The sequence below is a fragment of the Falco punctatus genome (genome assembly GCF_963210335.1).
Source record: "Falco punctatus genome assembly, chromosome: 1".
NCBI lineage: Eukaryota > Metazoa > Chordata > Aves > Falconiformes > Falconidae > Falco > Falco punctatus.
This window is the reverse complement of record NC_137580.1, coordinates 32,025,562-32,046,401: the sequence shown is the minus strand read 5'-3', so window position 1 is coordinate 32,046,401 and position 20,840 is coordinate 32,025,562. Positions and strand designations below refer to the sequence as shown.

Genomic DNA, 20,840 nt, shown 5'->3' with positions numbered 1-20,840 from the left:
AATCAAACTGATGGAAGAGAATGAATGGCCACAGAGTAACAAAAGGAGAAACAGTACTCGAAAGGCAAATTTTATATTGTCAAGTCAACTGAGAAAAGAACAAAAATTAGCACATAATAATAAACAGGAAAGAAAGGAAAGATTTTGGTTTCGTTGGTGAGGAAAGGGTTGCAGAAATTAAGAGTTAAGATGGAAGGAATTCAATGAGATATGCAACATCATGCTGCATTTATGTAATACCTTGCTTTGCAGACAGGACTCCAGTCAGAGCACTGCTACTGGATCTACTATGAGTCTTTGAATTTTTCCGTCTCTCTAGTGCATTCTAAGGAAACAACAAATACCTTATTTAGAAAAACAGTAGCCAGCAAATGCTTTCATTAGGAGTAAAGAAGCTAGAACTTTGGACTTTGGTCTCAGAACAACTTACTCCCATAGTAATCTATGGGAGTGTGGCTCTCCTGGAGTATTCTTCTCCAGCCAAATTACAAATGTTACGAAGACTCATTCTGTCTTATTGCAACCACTTTATTATAGTCTCTCCCACCCACTCCCCTTAGTCCATTTCTAAGACTTGCCTATTTTTAAAAAACCTGCTGAGTGCCAGTGAATTGCAGTATCCTGTAGAGAATATCAATTGGAAACAAAATCAAGACTTCTCCCAGCATTCTTTTGGATAGCCTTCAAAGGGAAAGCTCAAACACAGAGCTTCTAGAAGTTGTTTTAGTTGCAAATACTGACTTTCAGGAGTTTAGCAGCAGAATGATCCTGCTACAGAAGTCCAGTTCTTCCAAAACAATTACAGTTCTGTCAAACCCACCAGACCACCAAGATGCTCAGTTCTCACCAATAAACTAACGCACACTCCTAAAGACCCAAATTGTAAGTGTAAATAGACACTGAAATGAACTTAACACTTTGAGAAGCTTTCCTCATGTACAAAAAGCAATTAGTGCTGTGACTGTTTCATAACGAACTAAATGGTTAAGAAGTCCTATTGACAGTCCTAAGACATGCCCTGATGAGCAGCCTTGCCCTTCCACACCCCAAAATCACTTGCAGAAGAAAATAGAGTGCTTGACTTCAGGGAAGAGCAAGAATATTTTGCTCTTAGGATTCAGGATTCAGTCCTGAAGGTTTCACGCAAAACAGCATGTATCTTAACCCAGGAATGAAAGAACAATTAAGACTTAGCAATCATTAAGACACATGAAGAGCGAGCATGGCCATTAGGGAACAGGGAGACAAGACCTGCCTGTGATGGCAACACAGCTGGAATCATTCACCACACACTGTGTGACCAGGTACTTATAACCTACTAGCAGGCTGGAAGGCTGATCACCCCCCCACGCTGCCCCAAACTTAAAAAAAGGTATTTAATTCATTTTTCAAAATACCTTTAATGGGTATCCCTTTCCACTGCATCAGCTAAGAAGCCTACAAGGAAGACTGAGCATGTAATATGTATACATACTAATAGTGTCAGAATGTTAATGGCAGGGGTTTTTTAAGACACAATTTTGTTCTTTAAATACATACGAACATGAGAATGAACAGTAATCTCCATGACCGATGAAGCACAGTTTAGATGACACACTGAGAGGATCTTACCTTATATTTAGTAATATTAGACTTAAGAAGGTTGACTTCCTCTTGAAGCTGTTTTAATCTCTCTTGAAGATACCTGAAAAAGAAACGTAATCCTTTACTTCATGTTACTTTCAAGTCCTGCCTCAAGCACTCCTCTTTACTACTTGGCATGTCCTCTCTTTCAACTACTGAGAGATCTTTTCCCTCTGCAGTTCTGAGAGGGATAAAATAACTAAATCTTACTGCTCTTGACCCCATAAAACTTTATGTACAGAAACAAATCGCATCAGAAAAAGGGGCTGCCCTTCTGTTAGATTTGACAAGCATGCTGCACAACCATTTTATATTGGTCCTCAGGTTTCTGGGGAGGGAAGCTAAGAGTATATATTTACATGTAGAGGAAACAGTCACAAAGCATTTACTCACGTCCTCTGTACTTGAAGTTTTGCACAAGAGACACATGAAGATTTGTATATATATCAACACAAAACTCAACTATGCAGAACTTTTGCACTGATATCCATCACTTACATGGCACTTCTCATTAGCAATCACAAAGTAGAAAATTTAACAGTATAGTTGAAAAATGCTATACAGTTAACTGAAACAGTACAGTTCTTCCTAATAGAGTTTATCCACTTGAATTAGATGGCTATTTCCACATAGGAAAATTTCTTTTTCATGTATAAAGCATTTATAAAATACCCTCTTTTATACAGTGCAACTGCAGCTGTATTAGGGTTTGTGACAATTGAACTATTTCAGAAAAAAAATATAAAATTGTATCACTGCCAGGAGAGCAGGGGGGCTTAAATTGATACAAAACTCTGTAGGCCATGCAAAACAGAAAACCACCCTGGAGCTGCTGGGGGGAAGTAATGCCTTTGGTATTACACTTCCTTACCTGAAGCATAGGTCTCTGTAAATGGAAAGCGTCTTACAAGATCTTTTCACTTCAAGGTAATTGTTGACATTAAGGGAGGTACCTGCTATGGCTCTGTCAGTGACTCCTCTCTGTCGTCCTTAGCAAAGACTATATACCACATTCTTTTCCCAAGGAAGTGGCAAGAACATCTACGTGGGTGATTTCACCAGCAACTATTGTTGGCAAATCACTCCGCATTGACAACCACTCCCTGTGGTGCAAATTATGTCCGAAACTGTTAACTCAGGGTACTCAAAGTCCCTGTTACCGATCCAAGATGAGCCCTTTACAGCTCACTGTGAGTTTCTGAAGACGCTGATTTTTAATATTCTTTCTTTTGATGCCATAATGATAAAAAGGTCTGCACTTCTGTTGCTTTTCCTTGTTTAGCTCTATTTGTGAAAATCACTGACACCTCTGTAGCCAAATAAAACATTGGTAATTTCCTGCAGCCTAACTTTCTCAATTTTATTTGATTGTTAGCTACAGTACAAACAAAACAGACAAACCAAATTACCAAAATCTTTTAACTTTTATTCTTGCATATATTTTCTTTAACGTTTTGTTGTGACTGACTTCCTGATGCTCCTGTTAAGCAATACACTACTTGCTCTAGGGAAACCATAAGGTTTGCAATGCACTCACCTGTTCTCCATACATAGAGCATCTACATCAATGATACGGTTTTCATGCCCTCCTAAGACATGATTAAGTTCTTGATTTAGTCTGTCAGACTTATCTTGGTAGAAGGAGCGTTCCTCTTTCACATCCTGCAACTCATCCAGTGCAGCCTGAAGATCATGTCTCAGAGCCTCAATCTGTGAAGAAAGGAGAGCTCTATGACTATTCTGAAGTTTAAACAAAGGATTACATAGTGTCCAAACTGAAAAAAGCAATAAGCACTGCATGTCTGAACAGGATTGATTCTGGACAGTCAAAAGTCTTTCCAAAGCTCATAACCGTCAATACTTTTACTCTATTTTGGTACTACTCCATTAAATTGAATTTAAAAACCCAACTAAAATGTAACAGCAAAAGAAATCTTAATCCATACTATAATTCTGCTACAGACATATTCAGATGATTTTAGCATATAATTTCTATGGCTCCTGGAATTAATTGAACAAGAATTTGGCAAAATTGGAGGACGAAGAAAAAGTCTCAAGGGAGAATTTATACTAATTATGGGACTTTCAGTAATGAAGTTCTACAGAACAGAAAGAATAACTGAGAAAAGTACAAAATAAGACAGCATAGAGTTGACAGGGTGAGCTTTGCTATTAAGCAAAAGAGTGAAGGAGTCCAGTATCTAAGATACTCAAAGACAAAGAGTTTCAAATTATGAAGGATAGGAAACGGAGAGCAAACAGAGAGTGAGAAAAGCCTGCAATTAGTTGAGAAGTCTCCGCTGGTATCTCAGAAAACACTGATATGCCAGGAAGGACAATAGAAGACCGTGTGAAAAAAAGGCCAGGTGATGAACAGAGAGCACGAGATTGGGAACAGAGATACCAGAAAGAATCACATTGGAAGAAGACCAGGTGCAGTCAAGAGTCCTTCTGCTAAGCTAAAGTAGTGCTGCACTTGAGTGAAGGCTGAAAAAGAAGAAATACACCCCTCCTCCTGGATCACAGAATGGCTCATTCGGGGTGGAACTGACATTGGTAGGCATGAGTGTGGGAAAAACAGAGAACACAACCCCCCAGAATTGCCCAGAAAGCTATTTGTCTCTATTAGGGAATGAGTCTGATGAATTGGGTGCTGATGGTACATCGTATTAATACAGACATATTGCGTTGAATACTTGTAACAGCTTTCACTAAGGAGTCTCTTTCATTGACATTCATGGACAATATTCAGTTGTCACAAGTTGTTGCTGCACATTATAAAAAGAGGAGACTCAATCTAGAGAAGGAATTCCTGAGATAAGGACATATGCATGTTTAAGTTAGCGCTCAGTAAGAAATATTTCAGTAAAAATCCCAGCACCTTCATCACTATCTCCAATGTTAATCAGCTACCAGCCCTCCAAACATAACAGAAGTCATTTACTTGCTACTGCACTAGCTCTGTAAAACATGACAGTATATGCCCACTTAGTTATTACTTGTTCTCGAGCCTTCTCCAATTGTTGAACAAGGTCCTCCCGTTCATGTGCTGCAAAGTGGCGAGCCCCAACTTCATCATCTCCAAGTCTTTGCTTCGCTATTGTCATTCGAAGGAGCTGCCATCACAAAAACAGATTCCATAAGCAAGAGAACACAGGGTGTAGCATCAGAGTATATCTGCATTAGAAACAGCAAGCCGTCATAGATTCCATCTCTTCCAGCACAAACAGCTGGTATTATTTAAACCAGAGGGAATTTTCTGAGCTGAGGGCTCAATCCTGTTCTCAGTGAAAAATTCCAGTCAAACACTCAAAGCATCAACAGAAGCTGAATTAAACCTTGCAACAATAGTCACCAGAGTATACAAATGATGAAAGACCAAGTAAACACAGACACGTGGTCAATGTTTTTTAGGACTGACAGGAACTCATCCCAGCCAGACTATAGAACTAGAGTATTCTCAGAAAGCCATTTTCATATGTAAATCTTCAAATTCTCTGCAACAGAGAACTCTTCCTAGTTAAGAACAAAAAGGCACTAAACGGCTTGCCCAGCTTCATTTTACTGACACCACTTAAAATCCCACTGCGCTACATCAGTGCAAAATTTGCATTAACAGCTGCTAATACATTTGCTTGCGCTTCGTTTTTTTTCATCTACTGACAAAAGTTAATTCATGTTAAAAAAAATAATGGTCAAACAACAAAAAGACTTGGCCAAAATTCTCAAACAGCTAATGAACTCAGGAGCTTTGTGACTGCTAAAACCAGTCAGACTTGAATTAATACACAGTTATATTCAATATCAAAAGCAAAAGGCAACTACCTTTCAAGAATCACGGAGTATTAAAATAACAGTCTATGAGGCATTCAGCATTTACAGTTCTTTATACTGAGTACGACTAGGCAAAAGTGTTGCCTCCCCATGGACTCATTTGTAGGAGCTCCAGAGACTAGAGAAACCCACCATAATAACCAGCCTGACTTTCCCCGTCTCTTTGCCTGCACCAAGGAATTAGTGTACATCATTATATTGCAGAGTCAGAAAAAAATCAATCTTCTGAAGCAGAAGATTGTACATTAAAATTTATCTTTGGTATTTATGGGATGCCAGTCACCATAGCTGCAATGTGCCAATTAAAATCCTGCTGATGCAAGACAGACTACCAAAATCATCCTCCCCACTTACTTCAGCTCCAGTTCAGTGCAAGTCACTGAAGCTAGCACAACTCGTTCTGATAAGCAGTTCACTTGTTTAAGGAAAGCTGTGCCCCCCAAAGTAACTTTTGGCAAACTACATTTCACCATCCCCACAGGGAAAGTACAAACCACTGCACAGTTAGTAAGGCTGAATGGATCCTAGGTGATATAATTCCTATTAATTTCTTTATCAAAACAAATAAGTCAAAAATGCAACTAGCAAATCCTGGAATGTCTTCATAGCTATGGGACTGAGGTTTTTTATATGCTAAAAGGCTGATAAAAAAATGTATGGTAACATGATTTAATTCAGTTAATTTAATTTCTAGAAACTCTTGCTAGTGAGAAAGGCAGTAAGAAAAAATGTAGTAACATTTTGAGGACTCAATCTTCTTCAGGAAAACTAGAACTGGGAAGGGGAAATCACACTTTACCAATGCCTCCAATGCCTGCAGCAGAGCAAACCTTCTGTGTAACGAACGCTGAGCACCAGGCTGGGAACTGGATCAGAGCTGTGACTCATGCACCATGACCAACTCTCCTCCAGCCCAGGAGGGGGTGAGGCGTAAGATGCAATTATAACTGCAAGCAATTATTACTTGCAAGGTCAAACAGTCTGCCAATAAAACCAGAACTCTTTATTTACTACTGATTTGGGGGGGGGGGGGGGAGAAATATGAAGTCTTATGAAAAGAATGCTTCAGAAATCCAAATTCGGCCATAAAAGCAGCATTATAAACATACATAAAGTAAAATACCAGTCCATAAAACAACAGAATGCTCCTTCCAGATAGTTGGCCAATCAGAGAGGTGACAGGGCAGAACAGGCCAAGTCCTTTAATTCTGCACTGCAAATGTCTCAGGAGGCAGCACCACCTGCTACAAAATTCTTCCCTAAAAATGCTATGACCCAAAGAGACACTAAGCATTATGCCAGAGAGTTAAGGGTTTATTTCATATATTAGTGCTTTGTTATAAACTTTATACACCCGCCCTCTGGCTGCTGTATTTTTATTTCCATCATTCAGAAATCACTGAGGAAAGGACTGCTCAACTCCATTTTGCAGCTAGAGAATAGGTTAATGCTACCCCTCGGGATTCTACGAACAGCATCCACAGCAGAGTGGATTTAAATTACTGGCACCTTCCCACAGACAGATCTTGTTTATCAAGAACCCATAGACTGTTAACCAAAACAATCCAGTGCTGCAAGCCACTAGTCTTTATTATTTTAATATCACACCTTTTTCTTAATCAGTGTTGGCTAAAATAATCATAAAGTAGGAACTCTGTAGCAGCCCCATAACGCCCCGAACAGGCCTCACTGCGATAGCTGCTGTGCAGGCTATGAGTCCACAGGCAATGCCTGTGCCAAAGTTGTACATTCCTGATTAATGATAAAACATGCAGAAGTAAAAGAGAAACAAGCACAACCAGTAGGAAGGCAGCAACCATCATGTTTAGCCACAGTCACTGACAGCAACTGTCTTCACCACACAGTCTACAAAATCTTCAAAAGTGGACCAGAACTATGCAAATTTGCTACCTTAAGTCCCAGTTCTGCCAAAACATATGCACCATATTTAACATTCCACACTGTTGCTGCATGAATGATTGTCTGCCCTATAACGAACTGTCAGTAGCACTGCAGCCATTGTTTTCCATGCATCATCTTCTCGCTTAGAGCTGCCCTTGATAGCTTATAAAACCATTTCTTTGCATGGGTAGGAATTCAAGTGAAGGCAACTGAGTCATCTAGTCTTCCACAAGCCTCCAGTTTCTCTTATGCTTTCCATTTTCACCGTTTTACAGGAGAGAATTAGATTTCCTAACTATCTTCTAAGTTTCAGTAATTGTTCTCCAAGTATTGCTGCCGGAACATTAGGAAGGAAAAAGATTCACAAATAACTATCAAAAACACAGAACAGTTTTCATGTGTCAGAGCTGATAAGAGATTGTGATCAATCATAAAAATAAATTGTCTTAGATATCTGGAGCACTGCAGTCTAACTATTGCTGTATTTCTCAAACTGCAGCAACAAATCCTTCCAGAGACTGCCTGAAGAAGTTTTATTATTCACGCCAACAGAATTCTAGCTGAAATTAAAGGAAAAAATTAGTCCAGTTAAACCAAATGCAAGTAATTTGTTATTGCCTAACTGAGGATGTACTTAACATGATTTCAACAAGTAAAATGTCACCAGTTTAAGGTCTTCTTGCAAATCCAAGTGACTGTATCCTACTAGTAGCAAACATTAAAGCAGTGAAAAACAAGTCAAGCTATCAAAACATTTCTTTATCAATAGAGCTAATGTGTGATATTTAAAGAGTTTTTTTTTTCTTTTTTAGTCCTACAAAGCTCTTGCCACTCAGTGACAAAGCCTGCATGAGTCACCCCTGCTCAGACACAGGCAGAATTGTTCATCCATAAGCAGCTTCACTTGCTGCAAAAGCAGCTGTTTGTTCATCTCTTGCCAGAAGTAAGGTTGACGTAGACCAGCTGGGCAGGATGCCCTCCCTCACTTCAGAAAAAGCAGAGAGAAGAATGCAGAGGGAAAATGTAAGAACAAGCAAATTATTATAGTTCTTTGGTTTTGTATATACCATGCATTATCTGGACTCCAATGCCTGAACTAACCCAGCTGCCAGTACAGGAGAACTGATGAGCAGAACAGAATGGCTTTGGGAACAAACCTCAAATTTTATCACTGAAGCTAGGAGGGAGCAAAATCTGACACAGGAGGAGAGTGTTAAATCCCTCAGAGATATGGCAATGCTTTTTTAGGCACTTTAAAAAACAGCAACCTGACTCTAAAATAAGCTGTATTTCTCATTTACTAGGAAAGAGAAGAACGTGTTCCAAAAATGAAAATCCTAGTCTAAATTAATCCCTGATGCAGTTCTTTCCTCCCCCTCTTTATTTAGCGATGCACTATTTTGCACCTTTTGGAGAGAGGCATGGCAGGCAGAATAAGTCTTTTTGTATTTTTCCATTTGTTACGAGGCTCCTGAATTTAAATTCATGCTGAGAATACAGATGTCAAAGATGACCAGCTAATATAAAGTGAACCCACAAAGGCAAATCTAAACAAAGCCAGTCCAAGCACAAAGTAGGCTCTGTGTTACCAAGATCATATTGTTATAAGGATTTAGCCTTTTAGAATAGGTACATAACCTTGATATTTAAATATGTTGTAGTTTTACTACCTTTGTATTCTGCTTGTACTTACAAACCCTTGTTATCTGTTCAAGACTGGCTTGGGAAAGGCTGTATGGCATAGTATTGGTACTGCGGAACTGCAAAGCACTGTCTTCTACACTATAATATAGTTCAAACAAAAACATGCAAGTGAAAAGAAACACCGGGAAAGCCGGTCTTTGAAGGCTTGAGCAAGTTGCACTAATGCTATGCATACTATAAATCCAGGTCTTACTCGACCTTTTCCTAGCTCCTTGCGCACCTTCGGGGAAGTCCTTGTGATAAACAATGAATTATTATCACAATATACCCATGTTTAAAATAAAAGAAATAAAATGAACTTAAATGGAAAAAAAAAAAACCACCTGAATAATTAAAGGCTGCATCATTTTTATCGATATTTTTAAATCCCATTACTTTGAAACTGTAGTTGAGGGAGGGAAGTTATCATTCATTATTTGTTTCATTTTTTACTTCGTTAACCACCTCGACTCTCAGATTCAACCTCTCCCTAGTTTGATCTCTGAATGTACCCTGCATACAGCTCCAGCTGTGAATGTTACACACATTTGGCTTGAGTTTAAGTATTTCAATTAACAGAGACAACAGGAGTTTGATTAATACCAAATGGCAGATTTTGAGCAATGTTCCATATAACTTGCTAAATTTAGCAATAAAATAAATTGGTTACGTAAGGATAATAGGGTGAGGGCTTAATACAAAGCTCACTATATATATTTATGATCAACTGCTCCATATTTTTGAAGGGAAAAATCATGCCTCCCCTAGTTTTATCTACTAGAATTTTGCATTTTCATTGCAAAAAACCTGAAAATTATCACATGATGAAGATATGCTTATCCATACTCATCTGTACGAAGAAAGGCCACTAATAAAACGTTTTTTAAAAAGAATGAAATAAAGAACGGCTGAGATCATTAAAGTAAGGCTAAGTGCAAAATACATAACTAAGGACAACAGAGCAAACACAGCATACAAAAAAAATATAATAAGCTGCACTTAGTGGTATCCTGTATAAGCTTCTTTTGTTCTACTGTTTTGAGCATTTATTGTAATCGAAGTGGCAAAGAAGTTCTGTAACCCATTGTTTTATTTATTTTCCTAAGAAGTAAATGCAAAACTCCAGCCCAGTTTACACATTCCATGCGATTTACTGATAACAAAATGTATCATACCTTATTGTCCCCTTGTACTTCTCCCAGTCTCTGTTGAAGCTCTCTAACCTCTTCTCCAAGATGTTTATTTCGATCTTGAGCCTCACTCAGTAGCTGAGCAAGATTTGCCTAGAAAAGGAGTATCAGTCAGAAATTGGTGCCTATGAAGAAGTGTAAGTGGTGATTGAAAAGAAACCCTAGACTTACTCCTTATCTGCCAAAAATCTTTACTTTTATTGTTGTTAGTACCCAGATTTCATGCTTCATTAGAGAGAGAACAAAAAAAATCACTAGGGTTCTTTATCTTTAATAGTAGGAAATACATCCTGCACGTGTGCATATACACTCCTACAACAACAGCACACAAGACAAAGTGACAACATCTACAGTAGTTCTGGTGTCTTGGCTGGTGGGAAGAGCAAAATGCAGAGTACTTTCACAACACATACAAAGTTGCCAAACAGTAGTTTTAAACGTACATATAATTAGATAAAAGGCACAGCTGAGAAATAATTATAATTGTATTCCTAACAGTGTTTAAAGCAGATTCGCAGCCAGTAAAAGAGGATGCCAGCCAGAGTTCCCCTGTCCTTATATGAAGCTGTACCATGGATATCTAATAGCACAAAACTTCAAATGTGACCTGACTTTCGTTGTTAGCTAGCATGCACACTTCTAGAAAAATAGAGGTGAAGTCAGCAAGTAAAAACACACCACCCTGCCCAACCCCAATAATTCAGGACAAAAGTTATCATTCACGTTAACCTACTAAGTTAGCAGGGCAAGCAGCGTGGTCTGTAATTTTACAATTCCATCAGCTTGATCACTGACCAAAAAATAATGCAATCTCTTCCCTTCCTATCTATGATATCTGAAAATGAGCAAATATCTCACGAATACACAAACATTGACCCAGCACAGGAAAAGTCTACCAGTTACATCTCTTCTAAGAGAGTTATAATCATAGTGGCTAATGTGCAGCCTTTCAAGACATTGCCTGTGGACAGCTAGGTGTGTCATCCATTGCCATAAATCTGAATTCAGGATATAAAAAGAAATGAAAAAAGTTTTCAGATCTTCTAAGCATGACTCGGTAAAGCCCCATGAGTCTAAGCTACTCTTACATGTACTCCTTGGGTTTGAGGCCAATGCATTAACTGACTATTCCTAACTCTCTCTTGGTATTTTAGGTTTAGTTTTGGATTCCCTACTTGCTGTGCTGCTCTTTCAGCTCCCCCATTTCTCTGTTTTTCTCTCTCTTTCTCAGTCTAAAAGAAAAAAAAAAAATTCTTTTACCCAGTCATTCTCACTACCACTTGACAGTCTCTTAGGATGTTTCTGTGAGTTTTACCTTTAAAACTCATACACTACCAAACCAACAAGGTGTCTGATAGACATTTCTGAAATCTTTCCCCTTGTTTACCAACAACTGCTATTTCCACGCCCTGTTTTATACTAAAGAGAACTATTAACACAAATATATTGAAATTAATATTAACATGAATATAGCTATGCATGCATCTGACCATTTGGATTAGACTATTAAACTATTATCAACTGGAACTTTCATACACTATTGTATTAAGCCGACTCCAAATTCCAATTGGTCTAAAATACTAATAGCTTCAAACTTTTAAACAGGAAAAATAACTTGAGAAACTGATATATTCTACTTGATGAACAACAAGCATAATTCACTGCTACAGCTTCTGTACTTCTGATGCTCTGAGATCAAAGGTTCAGAAGAAAGTAAGGTAAGTCTCCCACAGTTTTGGAAGAAATTAAAGCACTTTTTAAACTACTGATAAGCCTGAAGACTGTAAATAAATAATTTGGGAAAAATAATATAACCGCAAAAAACTTAAACAGCTAATTATAGGACCAAAATTAAGCTGACTGTAATTTTATTTTCAAGATAGCAACCATTCAAGCAATGCAAAAAGTTCCTCACGTATGCTTTGGCAATTAAAAAAAAATAAATTTTTCTACACGTTAAGCAAATGTGTAATAGTCATTCATATATTGAATGAATCAAGGAGCTTCAGAACACATTCAGTCAATGGCATTGATAAGTACTGCTTAATGGCTGTTTAAAATAAAGAAAACAAAGAACCCATGTTTGCAGGAAATTGTATATAAACTGAAGTATCTATGGCTACCGCTCAGATGCAATTATATTTTTCTTTTTAAAGAAAGCTGACTTTCAACAAAGACCATCCAACCACCAGACTGAGTTAGTTAAAAGGAACATGATTTATACAAACTTCTCTGAAACACTTCTATTTATAAAGTCCCTTTTTATGATGAATTTGAACAACTCCTAACACTGCAATAGCACACGTAATTTCAACACCTGGGAAGAACTCAGTCTCACTAATCAGTGTTTACAGCCTCAACGCCAGGATTCTAGCACTCTGTAGTCAAAACTCCCAGTAACTGCAGGAAAGGCATTACCATGCCTATAGTAAATCTTCCTGCTCAGATTTATTTCCTCTAAAACCATTTCTCTGGGATTGCAATTCTATGCTGAATTTTATTTGTCAGTCATATAAATGACTTAATGTGACAAAAACCTTTATACTCGAGACAGGGATTTTGGAAGCAACTTTAAATGAAGAATTTTAGACACCAAAATAAAACAGCCTCATTTAAGCATGCTAAGAGCATTACAATGAGCTAAGTATAGACTTGGTCCTTAATGCAAAGCTTCTATTATACTTTTGTTAAACTAAAACAACCAAGCTATGTCACAGAAGTAGTCTCCAGCAATTATTCATTTCCCTGGCTTAGAGGTTCCATACAACATGTAATTTAGATTGTTCCGAGTTTTAAAGGTTTTGGCAAGACCTCATTAAAGCTCTCGGTTAAATGTGGATAGAAGGGGAAATACTTGATTTTCAGAAGAGCTCTACTGGGCTTAAAAAGAGCCAGCCAAAAGGATACACTGAACGACACCTGGACTTGGTACCATTTCGTTTGCATATATAAGAAAACATACCATATGGTTGAAAGATGATAAAACTAACAATGGAGGACTGGCTTCATGAGCCTGTAAGCACATATTTTTTGAGGAAAGGGAAGAAATCTATGCAAGGAGAAAGGCAATTCATTTTTCCACCTGGCAACTTCTTTTCAATATTCATAGAACACACAGAATTCACTTAGAAATTCAAGACAAGTTACTTCAGCAGACAATAAAGCTCATAGCATTTACCCATGCAACAGAGAGCAACTTTCTGAAAATTAGCCAAATTCAGCTTCTCTAGACTCAATTTCTTCAACAGTTTCTTTTGATTCTAGGTGAAGCCTTAAAGAGACTCCTGTAACTGCCTTTACTTCTTTACTTTGAAAGACTTTAATTCTTTCATTCACATCATTCAAAACTAACTCGGAAGTACTGATGAAGAGAGATTTCTGAGCCATGGGTAATGAAAGGGAAAGATGCAGAGGTCTGTATCTTTCTGTAGCCTCATCTTGTCTTGCCTCTGCAACAACCCACAGCAGTGGAAACTATTTTTCTCCTAACCACCCCTAATGCAACTGTCTGCAATAAAAAGCATGCCTTATTCTAGTCTCTGATTAACTGCCTGCTATCAATCTTTCTAGAGCTCTGTCCACTTCTGGCAATGTTCAGTTTCCAGCAGGTATTCTTGAGCCTCTGCAACATGATAAGCTATTTGTTTTGCCTCTGTTTGTCACAGGAAGCTTGCATGTTATCACAGAATATTTCAGGTTGGAAGGGACCCATAAGCATCAGCAAGTCCAACTCCCTGCTTCTTGCAGGACTACCTAAAACTAAACGATATGACTAAAAGCATCACCCAGACACTTCTTGAACTCTGACAGGCTTAGTGTTGTGACCACATCCCTGGGCAACCTGTTCCAGTGACGAATCACCCTCTCGGTGAAGTACGATTTCAGTGCAGCCCAACCCCCCATTGCAGTACTAGGCATAAGAAACTGTCCCCATATTCCTTTTCTCTCTGACCAACAGCAAGTGTCACCACAGCCAACAATCCCACCAGAAGCTTGCAAGAAAGCAGAAAAAGATCGATGTGAGGGTGCCGAGTGGTAAGTGCCTACCTTTATTACACAGGGGGCAAAAAAGCACCATAAATCAGAACAGACCAAAGAGTGAAAGATTCAATGGGAATAGATCAGACCTTAACCTTTTCCACTCAGACTTTGTTAAAATTTACAAGAACATTTTTCAGATAGAAGGTGGAAAAGAACCTTAACTTTTAAGCTACAGATAAGCATGTGAAACTACTGGTGAAAATACATACAAATATTTATTAACATAAGCCAGTGAATACCTGTCAGACAGCAACAGATCTTTTCTCACTGCTGACCCAAAAAGAAAGGGGGGTGGGGTGGGAAGTAACTCGAAATAGGCAGCCCTGGAATTATGCACTACACTTGAATTTGGCTCCTTTAACAATTTTGCAAATCTAGCTACACATACACACGGAGTTATTTTCTCCACACCACTTTAAAAATGATGGATAGTAACACACTCTTTAATATAGCTCTCAATTCTCTTGCACATAAATCTTATCCGACACTTAAAAAAAAAAAAAAAAAAGGATTTTTTTTTTTTTAAAAAAGGACTTCCTGCCTTTAGATACTGCCTGAAAAAGTAATTTGGCAAGGGGGATGAGGGGGAAACTTCCAACATACCTTTACAGTTTAAAAAATATTTTACTATACAAATAAGCATTTCTATACTGCAGTTCAGTCTTTTATGTTTCTTTCATCCACACCTTCAAACAAAGAATATACTGAATTATAAGGCTGACAGAAAAAGAAGTTTGATGAAACATTAAGCACACTTGATGGGTGTGACTGATAGCAAATTTAATTGCAGTTTCTCCTCCAATGCATTCATATGATTGCAATGGCTGAATTAATACAGAAAGACCTGCTTTGCTTACCAACTACCACTGTTCACTCCAAGGTAAAAGAACTGATGATTAGCACTAGCTTCCTGATGATAAGAAGCAAAAATTACTGTATTTTTCTGTTTAAGTTGAAAAACTATGTAGAGAAGACTTCTGAAATTATAGGTCCTGGGCATACTAAACAAAATACACTTAATATGGGTCACATTTCCCCACAGAAAAACAACAACAAAAATCAAAGCCTTGCCAAGCAGTCACTTGACATAAAACAAGAGAAGAAGAAAATTCTCTCCTCCTCTGAGCATCTGCTGCTCAGAGAACCAGGCAGGAATCCCACCACAGAAGCACACTAGCACACTAGTCAAAACTTGACAAGGCTCTGCAAAACAAGAAAGGCTCGCTCCTGTTCCCATACTTGAAAGACACTCAGCAACTGGAATTTTTATAGAGCTGATTAATAAAACCAAAAAGCCATTTAAGCAGTAGACATATAAAAGGAATACTTTTCCTCTCGTTTTCAACCAGTCTTCTGTGTGTTAGATTAGCATAACGCTGCAGAGGACCAAACACCACCCATCCAGGCGTAGAGCATTTGCCGAAGGCTGACAAAGTAACATTAATATCAACTACAGACTCCTTCATGAGGCCAGTTTTTGCACAGCAACTTGTTAACATACATCGTAAGCAGCAACCAAGAGTGTCTATATGAATAATCAGCATCATGAGAAGTGACTTGGCAGAAACTCCTTCGCAATGAAGGTTCAACAAGGTACTTCAGTCCTCCCGTCCTTCATATAGGCATCAAGTTTTTGTTGACAGCAGATGAGCATAGTCAAAGAGAAATTATTAAATTGTACTTATACAAAGTCTAATATACTAGGATAGAATAAAAAAATGTTTCATCTTGTTTCATCAGAAATATTATAGCTGCTTTGAGATCTTGAGGACAACTTAATCTATGAGATAATGCACAAAAAGAATCAACATCCCTTAAACATTCTGAGTGTTGTGACTAATTAACAGAATATTCAGGTGTAGGGGTGTGGACCCTCTATGCCATTAAAGTAAAAGACAGCAACCAGAGGAGAGGTTGTTGTACACGTCAGGTCTGAAGAGCACTCCAAATTTTAAAGAGGGACTATCACATCTATTAGAATCAGCATTCCTTCTATTCTAGCCTTACATCTACTGCAGAACCTACATGCTGAAGAAACAACAGTGTCGCTTCACAAAGCGTGACTCCTAGTGTGGCTAAGAAGTTCTAGGTTTGCATACTGCCAGCTGTTCCTATCAATGGAACAGCAAATTTCAGCGTGCAGAAAACAGGATCTCTCTACCAGCTGTGCTCTTGGAGCAGGCACATTTTGGAATCCATGGAAATATTGCTCTCTGATGCATTACAAGGGCAAATGATCTCACTGTTTTCCATCTGCTGTCTCACACTATGAGAGTCAAACACACGCATCCACAAACCAGAGCAAAGTGCACAGGTCTAAGCTTGGCCCATGCAAAACATTTTTAATCTTCAAACCCTCTGAAGAAAGTCAGAAATCATATTAATCTTCACAGCACCCCTGCGATATAAATACAAAATGATTGCTTAACCTGTAGTGTATCTTATCTGAAGACTTTGTCTCACAGGACTCTCCAGCTTTTGCATTTTAGTGCAAGACTAGCAAAACTTCCTGAATTAATGAATTAACAAGAAATAGTCTCACTGTAGTCACACTAGTCATTTTTTCCTGATGATGTCATAACAGTTACAAGGCAATCCCTGAAGTTTGTTTGTACAGCTGCATACATTAAGCTAGAACTGGAAGTGGAAGCGAAAGGGATCAGAATTGGTCCATTTGGGGCATGTCACAACATACTCCTGTCTGGAACCTCTGGTCCTTCTGATGTTCTGCTTGCCCCAAAACGCCATGTTCATGAACTTATTCATTAGTAGAAGTCAAGCTGTCTGACCAGTGTCTCGGTGAGTGGGTAGCATGCTGTTGTGATGTCAGTGATCACTAGAGCAGTCAGAGTCTCGGTCTGAATGAATCACCTCGGGACACCTACAGATAACTATAACTGAGTTAAGGACTACGACCTTCAGGAAGGATGCACACCAGTTCTCCGATGAGAGTTTCTGCCTGGCAAAAAGAGTAGCTGTCAAGCTGTGCTCTATACTAGGAGTACGCCACCATTACGTTACAAGGCTCATTTAGGAGCCTCAGAGGGTTCTGTGGCCATGGGACCCTCTCTAAGGCTCAACAGCTGCTTGGAAGTCACAGGATCCCCTTGACTACATGAGGCAAAAGTATCTTTGCCAACAGGTTTGCCAACTTCAGAAGGAGAGCTTTAAACCAGAAATTATTGGGGAAGGAACGAGGAGGCTTGGGATAGGGTAGGCAAGCCAAGAACCTGGGATGATAGGAAGAGAGTGGACATAGCAATTCGCAAAGCAACTGAGCTGAAGCGTAATTCCTTTGAACACAGGCATGTGAAGAAGGAAGCGCCTGCAGAACAGCCTTGGGGGGAAAGCTCCCAAGCACGTGCCTCGGAACTGGCACACTTGGATGCCCCTCAGAGGCCTAACACATGGAGCACAGGGAACAAACAGGACGAGTTCGATGACTGTTTGCAGTCACAGGGTTATAATCTCATTGGGATCATGCAGAAATGGTGGAATAGCTCACACAACTGGAGTGCTGTGATGGAGGGATACAGGCTTTTTAGGAAGTACAGCACAAGGGCAAAGGAGGGGTGTTGCCCTTCATGTGAGAGAATAGCTGGAATGATGGAGCCCTGCCTTGGGACAGGTCAGGATTCAGCCAAGACCTTTTAGGCCAAGATTAGCGGGCAGATCAACGTGTGCTGTTGTACTGGGTATTTGCTATAGATCTCCTGATCAGGAAGAAGTAGTAGATAGGGCCTTCTTCACACAACTGCAAGAAGCTTCATGTTCACAGGCCCTGGTCCTCATGAGGGACTTCTGCCACCTCAATAGCTGCAGGTATCTGAACACCACCCCCTCCACATTTTTTACCGCGAGAGTGGTCAAACACTGGAACGGGCTGCCCAGAGAGGCTGTGGAGTCTTCATCCTTGCAGATACTAAAAATCTGGACATGGTCCTGGGCAACCTGCTCTAAGTGGTCTGCTTGAGCAGGGAAATCAAACTAGTTGATCTCAAGAGCTGGCTTCCCACCTCAACTGTTCTGTGATTTTGTGATATTTAGCTCCATTTAATTTGATTCATCATACATTTAAAATACAAATACAAGCCCTCACCAGTGAACACATGCACTGCAGCTTTATTCTTGACAAACAGCCCCATTGCAAACCCAGTATCGCCAACTGAGTGGTCTCACTGACATCAATTTCAGCAAACCATATTTAGGACTGTGGCCCAGCACAGTCTTTTCCTAACCATGCATTTTACTTCACCTTTGCTTATTCAAAGGATCTCATTTGTATTAAAAGAACTTCTATTTCATATAGAAGCTCAAAGGATTCACTGATCTGTTATGTCAGTGACAAAGCTTCTCCCAAACCGAATACTGAATTTAAGCAATGTAGACAAAAACAATAGTCAGTATAAATCAAGGTAGAAATCACATCTATGTTTTTTTCTTTAAGCCTCCCAGCATGGCGACACTGTCCAACAGACATCCAGTAATTTTTTGCCAATGTCATAAAAATGTTCTATTATCACAGCAAATACATACAAATGCATACCACTGCAGAATGGTAGAATTTCTGTTTATACAGGATGTATAACAGAGGTTCTGTAGTCAGAGCAACATTTTAACATGCCTTTCAAAACTGGGAGTGTCTATTGTTCACCACCTCTGGTGAATTTTAACATCAAAATCAACTCTTTATTATTCCTATCCTCCTGAAACAATTCACCCCTCCATTACTTATGCAGAAATTACCCTACCCCTGACACCACAAGACATAAAAAGCTACCTTCAACTGCAACATTGAATTGTGAATGGTAAGAGTGACCAGGAAAGCGCTGACAGCTCACAGGCTGTGATAACACTAGCAGTAAAACACCTACTGGAGGAAAAGAGGTTTCAGTAGCACAGTTTCTCATTTCCTGCTTTTGTTGGTTGGCAAAAGGTGATACACATGGAGCAATCTTTGGATAGAATCACAGAGCCATTTAGGTTGAAAAGGACCTTTAAGATACTTGAGTCCAAACCAATTATGTCAGAGATGTGTACTACTGCACACACAGCTTTGAGAGGGAGAACACTGCAGAGCACTGCATGTTAAGATAAGGAACACCAATTTTTACAAAAGCACGTTCTGAGTTAACTATTTGCTGATAGAAATTGCTTGGTTACACACAAAACATGACAAAAGTGTGTTGCAAAACAGGGAGAGAAGGCACAACGTGGAAAATAAGATATTTTAAGAAGTCAAAGTGTAATTGATAATAAAGGTGAAAAATGAAGACACGAAAGAGAAGAAAGTAGCAACTCCAACCCACCTACTATAGTTAAGGTTCTAGATTGCAGTTTCAACAATTTTTCAGTTGTGGTAAAGAAACATAACAGATAGCAAGTTGTTCAGCATATAATATTTTCATCTTATTTCTGACCATGAGAACAGCATGCACTTTTGTGCCATACAAAATTCATTATAGAATCAGGGCCTCTGTTTATATAAAGTGACTGAGGTCACAAACTTCCCCCAGCAGGCAACTAGGCTTCTGGGCAAAAAGGGGATGGAAAAAAGTGCAAAAGAGCACTTCACTCTTTCTCAGATGAAAAACTGCTAAAAAATGCACATATAGTAACAACGCAAAAATACTCACAAATTTATTTTATTATTCTTTGGTGCATTTCTCAAAGCAAAACCATACTCTTCTTCAGAAAGGTTGCCCTAACTACCCAAGATTATCCAACTTGTATGCAACAGACACGCTTCTCGGGAAAATGAAAATTCAAAAAGTGCACTAACTGTACAACCTAAAGTATATATTGTCCTTCAGGAAGACCTACAAATGACCACATTTGAGAACAAGATTTTCTTTATTTCACCGTTACCTAGCACAAATACATAGCTTTCTCAGCAAAAAAAACCCCTCCCAGCTAAATTATTAAATGGCTTTCCACATGCTTACCATGGTAAGATTTGCCAAAACTTAACATAATCACAGCTTCTGAATTTAGCCTAAATTTTGCTAGTGTTTTAGAAACAAGTGTTAGATTTATTTGTTTTGGAAGATGGAAGATGAATCAGACCAACATCCATGGAATGGCAAATCTCCCTTCCTTTTTTCCCCTTTTAATTGTATATTCTTAAACTCCAGTTTTAGTAGTCAGAATGCACAAACCTATACCTGATCAAACCCTTTTATTAGAATTCTATTGAAATAACAGAATTTCAAATAAATTATGCTAAATAATGAGGAAGTTAAATGATTCTATGCTGAGCCACGGACTTCTTGGCAGCTATTTAAGTGCCTGAACGAGTAATTATATTGCCTCTGAAAATTTAGTTTAAAACAATCAAAACCCTGAGTCCCTAAAATTTTAAGAAAACAGCAAGAACTACATGCAAACTCCTAGGGAAAGGATGATGAGTAAAACTTCTGATCCATTAAGGGAATGCAATAACCATGTTTTAAACATGGTTAAAAGACTTTCAGGACTGGCAATTACAGTAACAATTCTTGTTCTTTTGGGTTGTCCTCCTCTCCTTGCTCACACATTGTGTTTCGGGTGCCATTTTTCTCTAAAAAT

General features: G+C 38.7%; 1 protein-coding gene across 5 annotated transcripts in view; it reads right to left on the bottom strand.

Moving 5' to 3' along the window:
- CCDC149 (coiled-coil domain containing 149) overlaps positions 1–20,840 on the bottom strand; it is a 68,398-nt gene that overhangs the window by 21,255 nt on the left and 26,303 nt on the right. For all 5 annotated transcript variants that reach the window (XM_080371533.1, XM_080371532.1, XM_080371536.1 and 2 more), the window contains exons 4-8: positions 10,218–10,325; positions 4,623–4,739; positions 3,161–3,333; positions 1,612–1,684; positions 241–325 (exon numbers count right to left, since the gene is read on the bottom strand). In XM_080371533.1, coding sequence (XP_080227659.1) covers positions 241–325; positions 1,612–1,684; positions 3,161–3,333; positions 4,623–4,739; positions 10,218–10,325 — 556 coding nt within the window. The remainder of the gene's footprint in view (positions 1–240; positions 326–1,611; positions 1,685–3,160; positions 3,334–4,622; positions 4,740–10,217; positions 10,326–20,840) is intronic.